At 35.8% G+C, this 16,597-nt stretch overlaps 1 protein-coding gene across 2 annotated transcripts in view; it reads left to right on the top strand.

Annotated features, from left to right (window-relative positions):
• The window catches only part of RNF19A (ring finger protein 19A, RBR E3 ubiquitin protein ligase), a 53,973-nt gene that overhangs the window by 10,948 nt on the left and 26,428 nt on the right, over nt 1–16,597 (top strand). The window contains exons 1-2 of one of the 2 annotated variants that reach the window (XM_053896627.1): nt 8,866–9,057; nt 10,321–11,088. In XM_053896627.1, the coding sequence (XP_053752602.1) occupies nt 10,415–11,088 (674 nt within the window). In that variant the 5' untranslated portion in view covers nt 8,866–9,057; nt 10,321–10,414. Of the gene's footprint in view, nt 1–8,865; nt 9,058–10,320; nt 11,089–16,597 lie in introns of those variants that run through there. The other variant, XM_019467984.2, reaches the window with a different exon arrangement.

Here is a 16,597-nt window from a genome sequence, read left to right as displayed (position 1 = left end):
GAGGAGTGAATGAAAAAGAGATTATTCAACAGCTGGTGTTGAGGTAACTGACTAGCCATTTAGAAAACATAAATTTTGATATGTGCTTATTCTTAACATTAAATTGAAATGGATGAGAGATTTAAGCAGAAAGATAAACTATAGAAGTACCAGAAGGAAACATGAGAGGATTTTAGAAATATAATCTTGGAGTGAACAAGAGTCTTTCAAGACAAGTGTAGAACCCAAAAGTCATAAAGAGTAAGAGATGGTATTGGAACACATTAAGAAAATTTGAAATAAGTACACTGGAAAATTGCTGTGCCATCAAGTACAAATTTTTAAAAATGTATTTGACATGTAAAAGCAATTGTTCTTTCTATATACATGGGTTTTATACATCAGTAAGGAAAAGTCCCAACAGTGGGATATGAGCATGTGGTTAGGTCATAGGAAATGAAATGTAAGTGACCTGTAAACATGTGAAAAATATTAAACGTATCTTTCAAGTATATAGCCATTGAAATTTAAAAGCCTTTTTTATTCCTCCTCTTTTCCCACCTTTACAACATAAGTGTATATTACTGAAGAAGTTTAGTAGCCTTTTATGTTTTTCAATATAGAATACAATATCTAAAATTAGAAAATCTTGTTTATCTTCTTTCTTGACTCTTTCACTTGAATATAAAATAGCTCAGGCTTCACTAGTAACCAAAATTAGTGAGCAATAGAAACTCTGGTGGGGATCTCTGTACCTACTTCCTCCTCATTTAAACACAGAAATAAAAACAGGGAGGCAAACCATAAGAGACTGTTAAATACAGAGAACAAACTGAACGTTACTGGAGGGGTAGAGGGTGGGGGATGGGCTAAATAGGGCTAAATTGTTGGAATGAGCACTGGATGTTCTGTGGAAGTGATGAATCACTAAATTCTGCTTCTGAAACCATTATTACACCGCATGTTAACTAACTTGGATTTAAATACAATTTTTTAAAAAAAACATTTAAATCAGCAAAAAAAAAAAAAAAAGACTTAGCTGTTCTCTTCAACAGTGCTAGTAAATATTCCGCACTTTCATTACATGCAAGTTTTTAGACATGCTAAACATTTAGATGTCAGACATCTAAAAAAAAAACAAAAACAAAACCTGAAATTAACAGTTGTAAGGTACTTTTGCTCTTATACTTAGTATTTAGACACAAAATTATTGGATTTTGGCTCTATTTTAACCTTTCTGAGAAGTAACAGAAGAGGCCTAATTTTAGCTAAATAACAGGCAAAACCAGATCAGGAGTATAAAGGAATTTTCTCTTGGAAGTGATTTATTGTCTGTAAACTTTTTTTGCCCAGGTTTCTACATTTCCAGAATACCCTCTTATTAGTTTTAAATCATTTAGCATGTGGGTGGCTATTTAGGTGCTATTGAAGTATTTATGGTTAGGAGATGTTTATTGGGGGAAATCTTAAATTTGTAATTCTTGAAGTTATATAGTGTTAAGATACTTGTTTTATTTCTCTTGTAGCACTCATGGGGTAAAGATTCTTGTCTTTTTCATTATAAAAAGCTGTATATAAAAAGCTGTATCCCTTAATATACGGATCATACAGTGATAGCAAATCAAAGGTAAAGATACGAACAGAATCCTCAGTTCCTCATTTCTTATGTGTACTCTGCATCGTAATTTAGTCAAGGTTTATTAGACATCTGCTATAAGTTACACATTGTGTTAGGCACTAGGAATACAAAGTTGTCTCTCATTTCACTTCATTTAGTATACTAACATTTAGTATAGTGCCAGGTTTTGTTAGGTACTTTTAGCACATGTCTACTTTATTCTCCTAACATCTATTTGTAGTGGAGATCACAGACTCAGTAATATACCTTATACAGGGATTTTATGACTAAACACAGTTAACCAGGTCTTGACTCCAAAATTCTCTTCTTTATATATCCAGTACTGGGTTTGTTTGTTTGTTTGCCCCTCCAGATCCGCTCTTAACCCTTCTCTGCCTTGCTCTGTGCCCAGAGGGAGTTCTTCTAAGGACTACCTTTTTTAGACTCCTTTGTTGGACTTAGCCAATGTGAGGCATTGGCAGGATGTTGGAAAGCCAGAGAGAGAAGCTGGATATTATTCTTTCAGTTGCTGTTGCACAGCTCTTCGGTAATTGCTTCCTTCTGCCCCTTCATTCCAAAGGGTGGCAGTGGGTTCTGAATAGTTTCCATCCCTTTTTGGTTCCTTTAACCCTGCCCACACTTGTTAAAATGTGAATTTCAGATACTTCCTTGAGAATGCTTTGTTTTTGCCAGGACCCTGACTGATACATACAGCTTTTCTTAAACCATGGACTACTATTTGTATGAATTTGAGCCTTCTGATTGTTCTTATCTATCCTGTGTTTATAAATTGAGTGTTTAAAATATGGTAGGGGCGCCTGGGTGGCTCAGCAACTGACTTTGGCTCAGGTCATGATCTCACAGCTTGTGAGTTCGAGCTCCGCGTGGGGCTTTGTACTGACAGCTCAGAGCCTGGAGACTGTTTCAGATTCTGTGTCCCTCTCTTGCTCTGCTCCTCCCCTGCTCACTCATGTGCGTGCTCGCTCGCGCTCTCTCTCTCTCTCTCTCAAGAATAAATAAAACATTAAAAAATATATATGGTACATATTTTCATTTAAAATGGTATTATAGGGGCGCCTGGGTGGCTCAGTCGGTTAAGCATCCGACTTCGGCTCAGGTCATGATCTCGCGGTATGTGAGTTCGAGCCCCGCGTCGGGCTCTGTGCTGACTGCTCAGAGCCTGGAGCCTGTTTCAGATTCTGTGTCTCCCTCTCTCTCTGCCCCTCCCCTGCTCATGCTCTGTCTCTCTCTGTCTCAAAAATAAATAAACGTTTAAAAAAAAAATTTTTTTTTTAAATAAAATGGTATTATAATTATTGATTAGGAACTTCATCTGGAATGCTTAATTTCTGTACCTTTTACAAAGTATAAAAAAAATAGTGTGGTACCAAATTAGATGTATTTTATGAGTCAGTACAAAGTTATCAGCACTTTTACTAAATCTTTAGTCTACAAAGCTTTGACACATGTTGGTAGAAATATCTTTGTTTTGGGTCATTCCTATTTCATAATTCCTCACGTATTCCCAAGAGGTAGAAAAAAGTAAGAATCAAATGGTGTTGACTTTACAGGGATGTAAACACTGGGCTAGGGAAGGTTAGATAAGCAAGCGCAGATCTTTGTCCTTCCCAGTACCAGTCTTGGGTGATATTCTTCCATTGAAGTGCATTAAAAGGTTAAGAGTGGTGCTCGTTTGCCAGCGATAAAACTAGTTCTCCAACCATTTTCTTCAGGGGCATGAGTATGCAGCAGCAACTGGCAATCTTGGTTACTTGTCAGTTATGCTAGACTGAAAAAGAGGGAAAGAAGAGACATTTCTCATAGCTTAATTAACAGGTGACAGGAATTCCTTGTGCCATTGGTGTGACTGATTATGATTATAGATACTTAAGTGAAAATACATAATTTAGGGTCTACCTGTATTTTATTGTTGTTTTCTGTTTCAGTAGCTAACCTCTTCTAGCATTTTTAATTACAGATCCCTACTTTTATTTTGGATATTCCTACTAAACCAATTACTGTACTATTATGGAGCCCCACCTCAGCTATCTTTTCCCCCTCTCTGCTTTATATCATCAGTGCATTACAACTTGACAAATCCTGTGATAAATAGTAAAGAGCTTCCAATATTGGGGATTATTAGGAGTTGGGTATATTTCAGATTATATCATTAGTACATTTACTGTCATTCATCTTCTGTTCCTGCTCTGAAATGGTGTTGTACCATGTAAACATCTCGGCTTTTATGTATAAATTATTATGTATTTAATCCAGTAGACCTGATATTTCTCTTTGTAGACCTAATATGAACTAATTGAACTTTTTCTTTTATTTTACTTATTTTGAGAAAGATAGAGTATGAGCAGGGGAGGGGGTAGAGAGAGGGAGAAGGAGAATCCCAAGCAGGCTCCCTGCTGTCAGTACAGAGCCCAATGCGGGACTCAATACCAGAAACTGTGAGACCGTGACCTGAGCTGAAATCAAGAGTCAGCCACTTAACCCGCTGAGCAACCCAGGTGCCTGAACTAATTGGACTTAAAAAAAAAAAAAAAAAAAGTAGAAGACATACGTGCCTAGGAATAACAATTGGGGGTGGGGGAAGACTCATATTTTCTTGTAGTTCTGGAATATTACTTCAGTGACATTGTATCATTTTAAGAAACACTCATTTGGCGTTTCTTCATGATGTTTATGTTCATGACACCATCTTGGCTCTGTTGTGTTAAAAAAACAAATATTCAAGTTCTACCTTAAAAACCGTATTGGGGTGCCTGGGTGGCTCAGTTTGTTAAGCATCCAACTTCAGCTCAGGTCATGATCTCATGGTTTGTGAGTTTCGAGCCCCACATTGGGCTCTATGCTGACAGCTCAGAGCCTGGAGCCTGCTTTGGATTCTATGTCTCCCTCTCTCTCTGCCCCCACACCCCACTCATGGTCTCGATCTCTCTCTCTCTCTCTCTCTCTCAGAAGTAAACATTAAAAATTTTTTATTAAAAACCTTATTAAAAAGTTAAAGATAATCAGGAAAGAAAAAGTGAACAAAGTAAAGTTTCATCTGAGTTATAAAAGTGGAGTACAGTTTGATTAGGAGGAGAGAAAAGGGAGTGGCATTTCAGAAAGGGAGAATGGCTTGAATGAGACATGGAGTTGAAGGATGATAGTTAAGACTGGCCCTGGATGATATGCAAGATGTAATTGTCTTTCATTTTCTGAGATAATTTTGTATATCCTGATAGCGCCTGGAGAAGTTTCATGAAGGCAACTGTAGGCTGATGATGGTACTGAGGCTGAGATGTCAGAAGACCTGAATTTAACCCCTAACCCTATCATTTACTAACCTTGCAATATTTACTTTGTCTGAACTTCAGTTTTCCTGTCTATCAAATAAGGTTAATAATACCTATTCTATAGGGTAGTGAGGTTTGAATCAAGACACAAATAAAAAGCACTTTTAAACTCTAATGTGTAGTGGTATTTAAAAAAAAATTTTTTTAACATATTTATTTTTGAGCGACAGAGACAGAGTGTGATTGGGTGAGGGGCAGAGAAAGGGAGACACAGAATCTGAAGCAGACTCCAGGCTCTGAGCTGTCAGCACAGAGCCTGATGCGGGGCTCAAACTCACGAGCTGTGAGATCATGACCTGAGCCGAAGTCGAATGCTTAACCGACTGAGCCACCCAGGCATCCCTGTAGTGGTATTATAGTATACAACATATTTTTTCCTTCTTTTTTCTACCAGCAACCCAACCATTTGTTTTAAAAACTCAGTAATTTTTTTTAATGGAATGTGCATTTATGAAGCAGAACATAATGCAGATTCCTATAGTTGATAGTTTATTTCTTTTTGTAAATCTTTTATTTTTAAGTTTATTTATTTTGAGAGAGAGTACGAGGAGGGGAGGGACAGAGAGAATCTCAAGCTGACTCCACACTGTCAGGACAGAGCCTGATGCACTGTGAGATCATGACTTGAGCCAAAATCAAGAGCCCAGCACTCAACTGACAGCCATCCAGGCACCTTTTTTATTTTATTGTAAAGAGTGTGTGTGTGTGTGTGTGTGTGTGTGTGTGTGTGTGTGTGTGTGTGTGTGAGAGAGAGAGAGAGAGAGAGAGAGAGAGAGAGAGAGAGAGAGAATATGAATCTTAAGCAGGCACCATGCTCAGCACAGAGGCACATGCTGGGCTCAACCCATGACTTTGGGATCATGACCTGATACAAAATCAAGAGTCCAGTGCTCAGTGGACTGAGCCACGCAGGTGCCCCCAATAGTTTTCTTTAAAAAGTTGAGTTCATGGTGTGCCTGGGTGGCTCAGTCAGTTAAGCATCCAACTTCGCCTCAGGTCATGATCTCATGGCTGGTGAGTTCTGGCCCCACGTTAGGCTCTGTGCTGACAGAGCCTGGAGCCTGCTTTGGGTTCTGTGTCTCCCTCTCTCTCTGCCCCTTCCCGGCTTGCACTCTCTCTCAAAAAATTAAACATCAAAAAAATAAATAAAAAGTTGAGTTCAAAAAGAATAGTACTATATTAAATGATGCAAATAATAGGTTTTTATTTTTCACTGGAGAGTGAAGTTGACTTTTTCTAAAAATAAGTTCCTGAGTCCCTGAAAAAAAATTTTTTTAATTTCACACATTTTGTCATCTGTCCAAATTGGCAGAATTTCTGTAGTACTTTCTTTTCTTCTTTTAGTGGTTTAGGGTGCAGTCTTAGAAATCCCAAGTTAGCCAAAGTTCCCTTGACTGAGGCATTCCTAATACTCTTCAGTCACATGCTTATAGATACTTCTGTGGATTATTTCTCCAGAAAGATAGTCATTAAATTATGTAGGTTTTTAAGTAAGTTTTTCTTGTCATCTCTATACCATAGGATAAGGAGTACCTCACTATAATCCCATAGGCTGACAATGACTAATAAACTAAGCTGTTGTTTTTAATGGAACTTTTGGGTTTTTTTGTACCTAAAATAATGAAACATAAGAAGCCTTGTTTAGAAGGCTTAGGCCTATGGAGTTTTGTTTTTAAGTGAGAGTGTTTTAAGTAGGTCTCCTTAGTATTAGTGGTTCTTCATCAGAGTATGCCACTGAATTACTGACTAAATATAAAACAGGTGAACTCTGGACCCCATCCTATTTTTGACTGGTTAGCTTTAGGGCAAATATGTTTTTTTGTTGTTTTTTGTGGGGTTCAGTTTCTTAACTCTAAGTAGTAGATGCTCATGATACAGTTTTAAGCTCTGCAGAAGGCAGAAAGTCAATACTAGATTGTACTCTACAAGGTAACCATTGTTAATGATTTCTTAACATTTTTCCAGAAATTATGTATGTATATGTAATCCTGTGTGAGTGTTTTTTCCACAAATGTGTTCACATTATACACACTGTTTTGCAGTTATGCACTCAGCATTATATAGAGTGAGCTTTCCATATCATTGCACATAAATTGTGGTTGGTTCATTTATGTTTATATGTCCCCTGTTAGACATTTAAGTTATTTTCAGATTTTGTGTGGGTTTTTTCATCTTGTTTTGTTTGCTTCTATCAACTAGGCTGCAGTGAATTTCCTTGCACACTGTCTTTGCATGCCTGTGTCCTTTTATTTTCTGAAGGGTAAGTTTTACATGTAGGATTGCTGGCCTAAGAATATTTCCGTTTTGAAGTTTAATAGAAAATGCCAATTGGTTCCCTAGAATTGTGCTGATTTGCTTGCACTCCTCCTAACATAGATGCTTCTTTCGGTACACACTCACCAACCCGTTACAATCTGTCAATCTAATGTGCATAAAGAGGGTATCTAATGTTTAATTTTCATTTCTTTAGTTGTGATTATTGTTAAAAATTGTATCCTATCTTTCTAATTTTTGTACTTTTTTTCTCTAAACATCCTCCTTGTATCTGCTCATTTTGCTATCAGAATATGCATTTTTCTTAAGTGTAAAAGCTGTTTGTGTAGTGGGGAAATTTGTTCATTGTTATGTATGTTTTTCTAATATATTGTCTTTCTACTTTATAGTATTTTTTACCATATAGAAATATTAAAGGTTTAATATTCAGATTATTTTCTCTTTGAGGCATATTTGTGTATTTGCACAATATTTTAGGATTTCCTAAATATGATGAACACATGTTCCAGTTTGCCCCTGTTATCCTAGTTTAGATATTAAGAGTGCTTCTATTCACTCTTACAAAATTCTCTTTTGGATAAAAAATTATATGGCTATCAAATTCTTAAAGTATATATTTTGAAAAATTTCCCAGGTGATCCTGATTAAGTACCATTGGTTTACTGTTTTAAATGATAAATTCTTAGGATATGTTCCCCAAGATAGATTCCCTCTGTACTGTTCTATGATAAATATATTGCACTGTGGAGTACAGAAGGCATTTTCAGATGCAAGATAAAATAACATACAAAGAAGAAAATATGCAGAAAATTTTGGTAAAACCTACTCTTAAACCCTGTATTTTCCTCAGAATTAGCAGAGAATGCTGCAAATAATGGGAAAATAAAAATTGATGGACAAGAATAAAGTTCATCTGAGTGAAATGTTTTTCTATATTTTATGTTGGGAAATCAGTGTGACTTTCTCAAGGATATGTGTAGATATCATCTCAGGAAGCTTTTTTATTTTTTTACAGTCATTCAGTACAGTATATTAAACATATTAAACATGATTTGTAGGTCAGTGATTTATCACAAAGAGAACATATATTTGTAACCACTACATATGTCAACGTTCACTTTGTGCCTCCCCACAAAGGGTAGCTATAATCCTGACTTCTATCATCATATTAGCTCTTCTTGTTTTTGAAGTTTATTTAAACAGAATTATACATACAGTATGCCTTCTTTTGTGTGAGATTTATTCTTGTTTTGTGTGAAGCTGTATTTTGTTCATTTTCATTGATTTCTAATATACTAGAATGTGAATATATCACAACTTATTCTACTGTTGGAAGTGTGGTTTGCATCTAGTATTTTGGTTTACTATAGCTAATGCTGCTATTAGTATTGTTATGTATATCTTTTGATGTGTGTATGCATTCATTTTTTTGTGCAGTTATTTCTAGTAGTATAATTGAGTGATAGAGTTATCTATATGTTCAAATTTGCTAGATACCGTTAAACAGTTTTCCAAAGTAGTTGTGCCATTTTACACTCCCACCAGCAATCCACATCTTTGCTAATAATTTTTTTTTATTTTAATGTTTGTTTGTTTGTTTGTTTATTTGTTTATTTATTTATTTATTTTGAGAGAAAGAGGCAGAGAGAGGGGGAGACAGAGAATTCCAAACGGGCTTTGCGCCATCAATGAAGAGCCCATTATGGGGCTAGACCCCATGAACCATGAGATTATGACCTGAGCTGAAATCAAGAGTCGGATGCTTAGCTGACTGAGCCACCCAGGCACCCTTTTGCTAATACTTGGAAATGTCAGTCTGAATTTTAGCCATCCTACTGGGTGTGTATCTCAACATGGCTTTAATATTCACCTCCTTGATGACAAATGATGTTGACACTGTTCATATCCTTCTGTGAAGTTTCTGTTAAGTCCCTTGCCCATTTTTCTTTTTTATAATTTTATTTTGAGAGAGAGCATGCATATGCACACCAGCAGGGGAGGGGCAGAGAGAGGAGAGAGAGAGACTCCCAAGCAGGCTCCTCACTGTCAGCATGGAGCCTGATATGGGGCTCCAACTCATGAACCATGAGATTATGACCTGAGCCAAAATCAAGTCAGAGCCTTAACCAAATGAGCTACCCAAGCACACATTCTCCATTTTTCTTCTTAATTGTCTGTTTCGACTTATTGATTTGTAAGTGTTCTTTCCATATTCTGGGTACTGATCCTTTATTATATGTGGCAAATGTGTAGTCCCACTCCCTTAATACTACCTTTTGAGTTTATTACACTGCACAGTTTGTCAGTCTTTTCTTTTATGGTTAGTACTTTTCTGTTGAAGAAATCTTTTCACTGAAATATTGTCTTCTATTGACTTCTAGAAACTTTGCAATTTTACTTTTCATGCTTAGATGTGTGAACCAAGTGGAATTGATTTTTATGCATGAGGTGAGCTATAGGTCAAGTTCCTTTTCTCAGATGGTAACCAGTAAAACAGTACTATGTTTTGTTTTTGAAAAGGCCATCCTTAGTGCTCAATAATGTAACCACATGTATATATCCACATATACCTGGGACTTTTTTTCTGGACTGTCTGCTATTGGTCTTTGTATCCAGCCTTGTGTGATTTACCACTATGTCGTCTTAATTACTGTAACTGTAAAAGTAATTACATCTGGAAGGGTAAGAGCGTGCGCGCGCACGCACACACACACTTTGCTCTTCAAGAGTGTATAAGCTATACTTAATCCTTTGTATTTGTGTGAATATGTTATTGTCAGTTCACAAAAACTCTGAAAAGCATTGGGGAATCATGAGGTCTGAGTGAAACTGATGAAAATTTTTTTATCAGATTTCAAAAATGACAAGGTCAGCTCAAATCTAGGTTTTTAATCAAGATTAAAGAATATACTTGTTTTAACATTCATTCTATATTACATTCTTGTGTAGACTTCTCACTAAATTGGCCTTATTAAAAAAACAATGTAATGATTAAATAACATACTGGCTTGAAGTTTTATAGTAAAGTTGTAAGTTTATTAAGAAAAACATGCAGACTAAGAATACAATAAAATGATATTGGTGTTGTGTTTTGTTTTTCAGAACATCTATGATTACCGTCTTCTGTAAGTCCAGCTGTTTCAAGAATTCACCGAAGGAACCAAGTAGGATTTTCTTACATCATGACTTAATCTGAATGCAAGAACAAGAAATAGGTTTTATCTCTAAATATAATGAAGGGCTGTGTGTAAACACAGACCCTGACTCAATTCTAATGAGCATTTTAGACATGAGTTTACATCGGCAAATGGGTTCAGATCGTGATCTTCAGTCTTCTGCCTCATCTGTGAGCTTGCCTTCAGTGAAAAAGGCACCCAAAAAGAGAAGAATTTCAATAGGCTCTCTGTTTCGGAGAAAAAAGGATAACAAACGTAAATCAAGGGAGCTAAATGGCGGGGTGGATGGAATTGCAAGCATTGAAAGTATACATTCTGAAATGTGTACTGATAAGAACTCCATTTTCTCTACAAATACCTCCTCTGACAATGGATTAACTTCTCTCAGCAAACAAATTGGAGACTTTATAGAGTGCCCTTTGTGCCTTCTGCGGCATTCTAAGGACAGATTTCCTGAGATAATGACTTGTCATCATAGATCTTGTGTGGATTGCTTACGACAATATCTAAGGATAGAAATATCTGAAAGTAGAGTTAATATCAGTTGCCCAGAATGTACTGAACGGTTTAATCCCCATGATATTCGCTTGATATTAAGTGATGATGTCTTAATGGAAAAATACGAAGAATTTATGCTTAGACGGTGGCTTGTTGCAGATCCTGATTGTAGGTGGTGTCCGGCTCCAGATTGTGGGTAAGATTTTGTTTGTTTTTTCTTTACTATTTTTTCTGTGGATAAAAACAAGAATTAGCTATTACTCAAAAATCCTAACGTGTTAGGTAATTCATTCATTCAGTAAGACAAACATGCATTTGAGTACATGCCATGTGCCAGGCACAGTGTTTTGATGCTAATGGCAAGAATCTTCTCTTACTCATTTTTATATTGTATCTCTTCACATATTCACTTAAGAGCATTTTCAGAAGAAAAGGATAAGATGATAGAGTACTAGGATCTAGTTGTGGGCAAAGTTGATTTTCCCCATTCATTTGGAAAAACGGTTATTTTGTTAGAACAGATGAAATGATCAGGGATTTTGTTTGCTTTCATGTGGGGGCGGGGGGTGGATTTCGGGTGTATAAACTCAATTGATCCTTTTGAAACATGCACATGATACCTTAATGTGTGCCATAGTGTCATGTGTACATGTTGGTATTACGTAAGTATTGCTAGTCTCAAGATCTAGAGAAGATCTAGAGGTTATATAATACTTCAGTTGCCTCAAGTTTTTAATTACAAGTACCACTTTCTCAACGTTTATAATAATTTTGCTTCAGTATTTCATTATGTTTAACAGCATTTTCTTTTTATAGAGCATTTACTGTGTACAGTTGCTATAACTAGGAATAAGCAGTCATATGTTTTTTAAGAAGAACAAAAGCTGTAAATACCGGATGTTATTTAGCATACCATTAGTAAACCAGAGATTGTAAGAGTTGGGGAAAACCCAGAAATTCCAAGATTATCTGGGTATAATCAGAGACGAGGGTGGAATGTGAGTTTAATTTCTCAGATGAAGTTTCAGGATTTATTGTCTGAATCGAATCTATTATTGAAAGCTTGTTGAGTAGCAAATTTTCAGATTGCATTTAGCCTATATTCCATAATTTTTTTTATTTTTTAAATTTTATTTAAATCCAAGTTAGTGAACCTATAGTGTACTAATGGTTTCAGGAGTAGAATTTAGTGATTTATCACTTATATATAACACCCAGGGCTCATCCCAACAAGTGCCCTCCTTAATGCCCATCACCCATTTTAGCCCATCCTCCCACCCCACACCTCTCCAGCAACCCTCAGTTTGTTCTCTGTATTTAAGTCTCTTATGGTTGGCCATCCTCTGTGTTTTTGTCTTAATTTTCCATCCCTTCCCCTGTTCATCTGTTTTGTTTCTTAAATTCCACATATGTGCAAAATCATATATTTGTCTTCTCTGACTGACTTCACTTAGCATAATATGTTCTTGTTCCATGAATGTTGTTGCAAATGGCAAGATTTCATTCTTTTTGATCTTTGAGTAAAATTTCATTGTATATGTATACCACATCTTCTTTATCCATCAGTCAATTGCATTCCATAATTTTAAATGAGAAAAGTAATGATATGTTGCCAGCCTGTGCAAATCACAGCCAGTTTTCCCAGTTATAACTAGCATTTAACTGTCTACCAAGGATTTCAGTGTAATACAAAGCATTAAAAATATTACCTAATTATTGAACATTTTATGAACTTATTAGTTGTGTGAAGGACTCAGAAATACTATTATCAGATTTGAACTATGCTCCCCTCTACTGCAGTGAGCTTGTACTAGAATATAAATAATAAAATGTTATGTTAAAGATAACTATCTAAACCAGGCCAAGGTTGGCTGTGCTTCCAGGTATATGACAGAAGCAAACTCTGAGATCCATGAAGAATTAAACTCTCAAGAAAAAGATGGGAAGAAAATAGGGATAATGAACAATACCTTTAAATAACTTGAACAGGAGGCTTTATCCTGTGAGAAGAACAGCTTGGATACAGTTGTATCACTTGGTCCCCTGGACTCCTGTGCAAAGTTTCACGGTGCAAGTGTGCACATTCATTAGATCTTAAGTTGGACAGCAAATGTTAGGTTATAAAAACATTTTTACACATCATTATAGCAAATACTTCTATAGCAAGACTTCAAATAGTGAGGAATATGCCTATATATTGTGTTTTGTCTGGAGAAAGAATATGGTTTTTTATCTTTCATGGAACCTCAGGGCAAGAAGTGCTTCACAAGTTCCTTCAAGCATTTAATAGATTTAAAAGAAAAAGTCTGAAAGTGATAGAATAAGTTGAAAGGCTTACGTGTCAGAATCTGTGGCCCTAAGAGATTGAGACCATAAATCCTGGGCACAAACTTTCTGGTCAGTAAATAGGTATATTCTCTGGTGCTGGGTTGACTGATCATGTGGTCCAAATAGATATCAATTGTATCAACCTAATAGAACACAATAGAAGGGCTGACACAGATTCTTGTTTATATAAGAACTTGATTTTAGGGGAAACATAAACTGGGAAAGGATTGATTTTTCAACATACAGAATTGTGAAAATTAGCTCTTTGAGGGGAAAAAAATAGATCGTCATCACATGTAATAACACCAAAACAAAATCAAAACAGGTTACAAAGGAAGGTTTTATAAATAAAAGGAAAAAATTGAACCAAAAGAAAACATATGTCTAAGAGTAGCTCACCTACTGCCATTATTATTATTATTACTATTATTAAAATTGAATACACATTTACCCTGTAACTTAAAAGATCCACTCCTAGTGAAATACCTTGAAAAAACTCTTGTAGACCAGGAGACATTTTGTTAGGAGACATGTTTAAGAAGGTTCATAATAGCAAACAAGAAAAAAATTGTTCATTAAAAGCAAAATGGATGAATTATATTGAGTTTCATGGTTACCAATTGAAAAGGAGGATGTGAATTTGAAGGGGCAATCAAGGGGCTTCTAAAGCCACTGATAACTGAGGTAACCTTGGGTTCTGATTTCCCTCAGTGGTTTCAGTTTACACTTAAACTGTACTGGTGTAATTTTTAATAGCATTACCGCTCTCACAAGTTCCAGTTTAGGTTGTTAATTATATGATCACTCTACTGATACTTTTCTTAGTTTGTGTGGTAGGTACAGGGGTATTCATTTATAACTCCTTTTTGTATGTGTGACATTTTTCAGTAAAATTTAAAAATATTTCATACTTTGGGTTATTTTTGCCCATTTTCTTCTCGTTGAGACTTCATTGTTAAAAAAGTAAAATGGCTTAATATTCTAAATATTTTGGAGAAATTAAATGTTAACTCAAGTATAAATATCATAAAATAATAGAAACAACTACTTTAATAGATTCTGTTATTAGGAAAACAACCACTTGATTGTTATATAAGTTTAACAAAGAATTGGCCTTGATTAAATTGACTATAAGTTAACTTTGGGTTGGTGGTTGTTAGTATTGTACCCACAAAGGACAAAGAAAACATGTCAACATAACTTTTATTTATGTATTTTCATTTACATTTGATTTATGCTGTCTCTCAAGATTAAGAGCATATTTTATATACTTGATTACACTGTAGGCTTTTATGGTTGCATTATGTAGAAAATGTCATCCAGTAACCTAAAATGTATATGTATACTTTGAAAACATAGAGGGGCACTTGGGTGGCTCAGTTGGTTAAGTGTCTGACTTCAGCTCAGATCACGATCTCGTGGGTTCGTGAGTTTGAGTCCCACATCTGCCTCTGTACTGACAGCTCAGAGCCTAGAGCCTGCTTCAGATTCTGTGTTTCCCTCTTTCTCTGCCCCTCCCCTGCTCGCGCGTGCGGGTGCACACACTCGCTCTCTCTCAAAAGTAGATAAACATAAAAACACTTGAAAACTCTCATTGAAAGTTTCATTTTTACTTAGCATGAGCATATACAGATCTGATTTTGAATCTCTGTCCTATTGTGTTAAGAATTGGGATAGATCTTTAATTTTATTATTAGCATAATTCCTAGCGCACAACAACTATTTTATAGGTCTTATTTATCATTCCTCGTGTCCATTTCTTAAGTTTTGCTGTAAATTTTTTTAAGTCAGACAGCCACTCGAATATTTAATGCATCTGTGTGCCAGGTAGTAGAGATTTAATAATGAACAAAACCCAAAAATCCCTGCCCTCTCAGAACTTACTAAAATCTTTGGATCCACAGAAGGACTTTTTTTTTTTTTTTAATGTTTTATTTATTTTTGAGAGAGAGTGCACACACAAGAGCAGGGGATGCGTAGAGAGAGAGGGAGACAGAGTCCCCAGCAGACTCTGTACTGTCAGCACAGAGCTCGATGCAGGGCTCAAAGTCACAAACCGCGAGATCATGACCTGAGCTGAAATCAAGAGTTGGTTGCTTAACCGACTGAGCCATCAGGTGCCCCAGGACATTTTTTAGCTTAAAATCCATTTATTATTTAAATCTGGCATTAAGAATACTGGTAAATATCTGATTGTCAGTAAGTCATAGAAATATTTAGGCAACTAGGACCATTGGCACATATATAGTATTTAATACCTTTCATTGTACAACACACTTGAAAGGCTTTTTTCTAGAAATGCTGTTTGTGAAGTTATGAATTTTTTCTTTTGCATTTGACCCTTTTATCAATATAACCCTTTTGTGTGTCTAATGTTAATTTTACTTAAACATGTAGTTTAACACACTTTGAGAAATACTGCCCTGAGCTCAGAGTATAAAGAAAACTTGACCTGGTTTCTATTTGAGATCTCTCAGGGTTTCTGACCTAATATTCTTTCCACTCTTCTGAGGGCCAGGACAGATGAAGCTTGTTTAAAAGATAGTATTTCTAAAAACTCCTCTTGAGAAGGAGCCAAACCTGTGTGCTGTGATTTAACCAGGATGAAGTTAGCCAGACTGCTTCGAGAACATGCAGTCTGTACAGGTTCAGAGAAAAATCTGGCCATAGCTAAGAAGTGTTGGGGTGAGGGGCACTTAGGAAGGAAAGCATAAAACCTGTGTTGAGTAAAAATATCTGATTACCTTCTGCCCAGGAGGCCTGGTTTATACATTGTAGGCACATAGCAAAAAGTTAGCGTATCAGTTTTGGTCATCACTTGTTTCGATGCCACCCTTCTACCAGCACAAATTATCCCTGTTATCTCAGGTGAGTGCTTCTGACTTTGATGGGGAGCTTTGAATACATAGGAACATTTATTATAGAAGAATATAATTAATGATTTAATGTCTGTGAGCCCCTCAAGGGCAAAAATATATGTGTGTGTGTGTGTGTGTCTATATATTTGATTTTTCTTTGTAACCATTGGTTAACCCCATGCTCAACAAAGAGTTGTTGAATGAACCAATCTTACTATATGCCACAAACATAAATCATCTATCTTAAGAACCATCAATAAAACACTTTAAAGCAATGTGATCAGCTATAATCAGGTTTGTGTAGTGTCAAACTGGCCGATATTTAAATTCTATATAATTATCGTGGTGGAGGATACTGTTCATAAACTTAAATGGAGCTATAGCAACTAAACAATATTTTAAACTCAAATTTTAATATTTAAATATTTTAAATTTAGTTAATATCTATATAACTCTTATTTCCATCCTACAAAAAGGTTTTAGCCATAACTTGGTCATCTTTTGGGGCACCTGGGTGGC

The sequence above is a fragment of the Panthera pardus genome, unplaced genomic scaffold, assembly GCF_024362965.1.
Source record: "Panthera pardus isolate Hobbes unplaced genomic scaffold, ASM2436296v1 HiC_scaffold_7, whole genome shotgun sequence".
Taxonomy (NCBI): Eukaryota; Metazoa; Chordata; class Mammalia; order Carnivora; family Felidae; genus Panthera; species Panthera pardus.
This window is presented reverse-complemented; position numbering and strand designations above follow the sequence as displayed.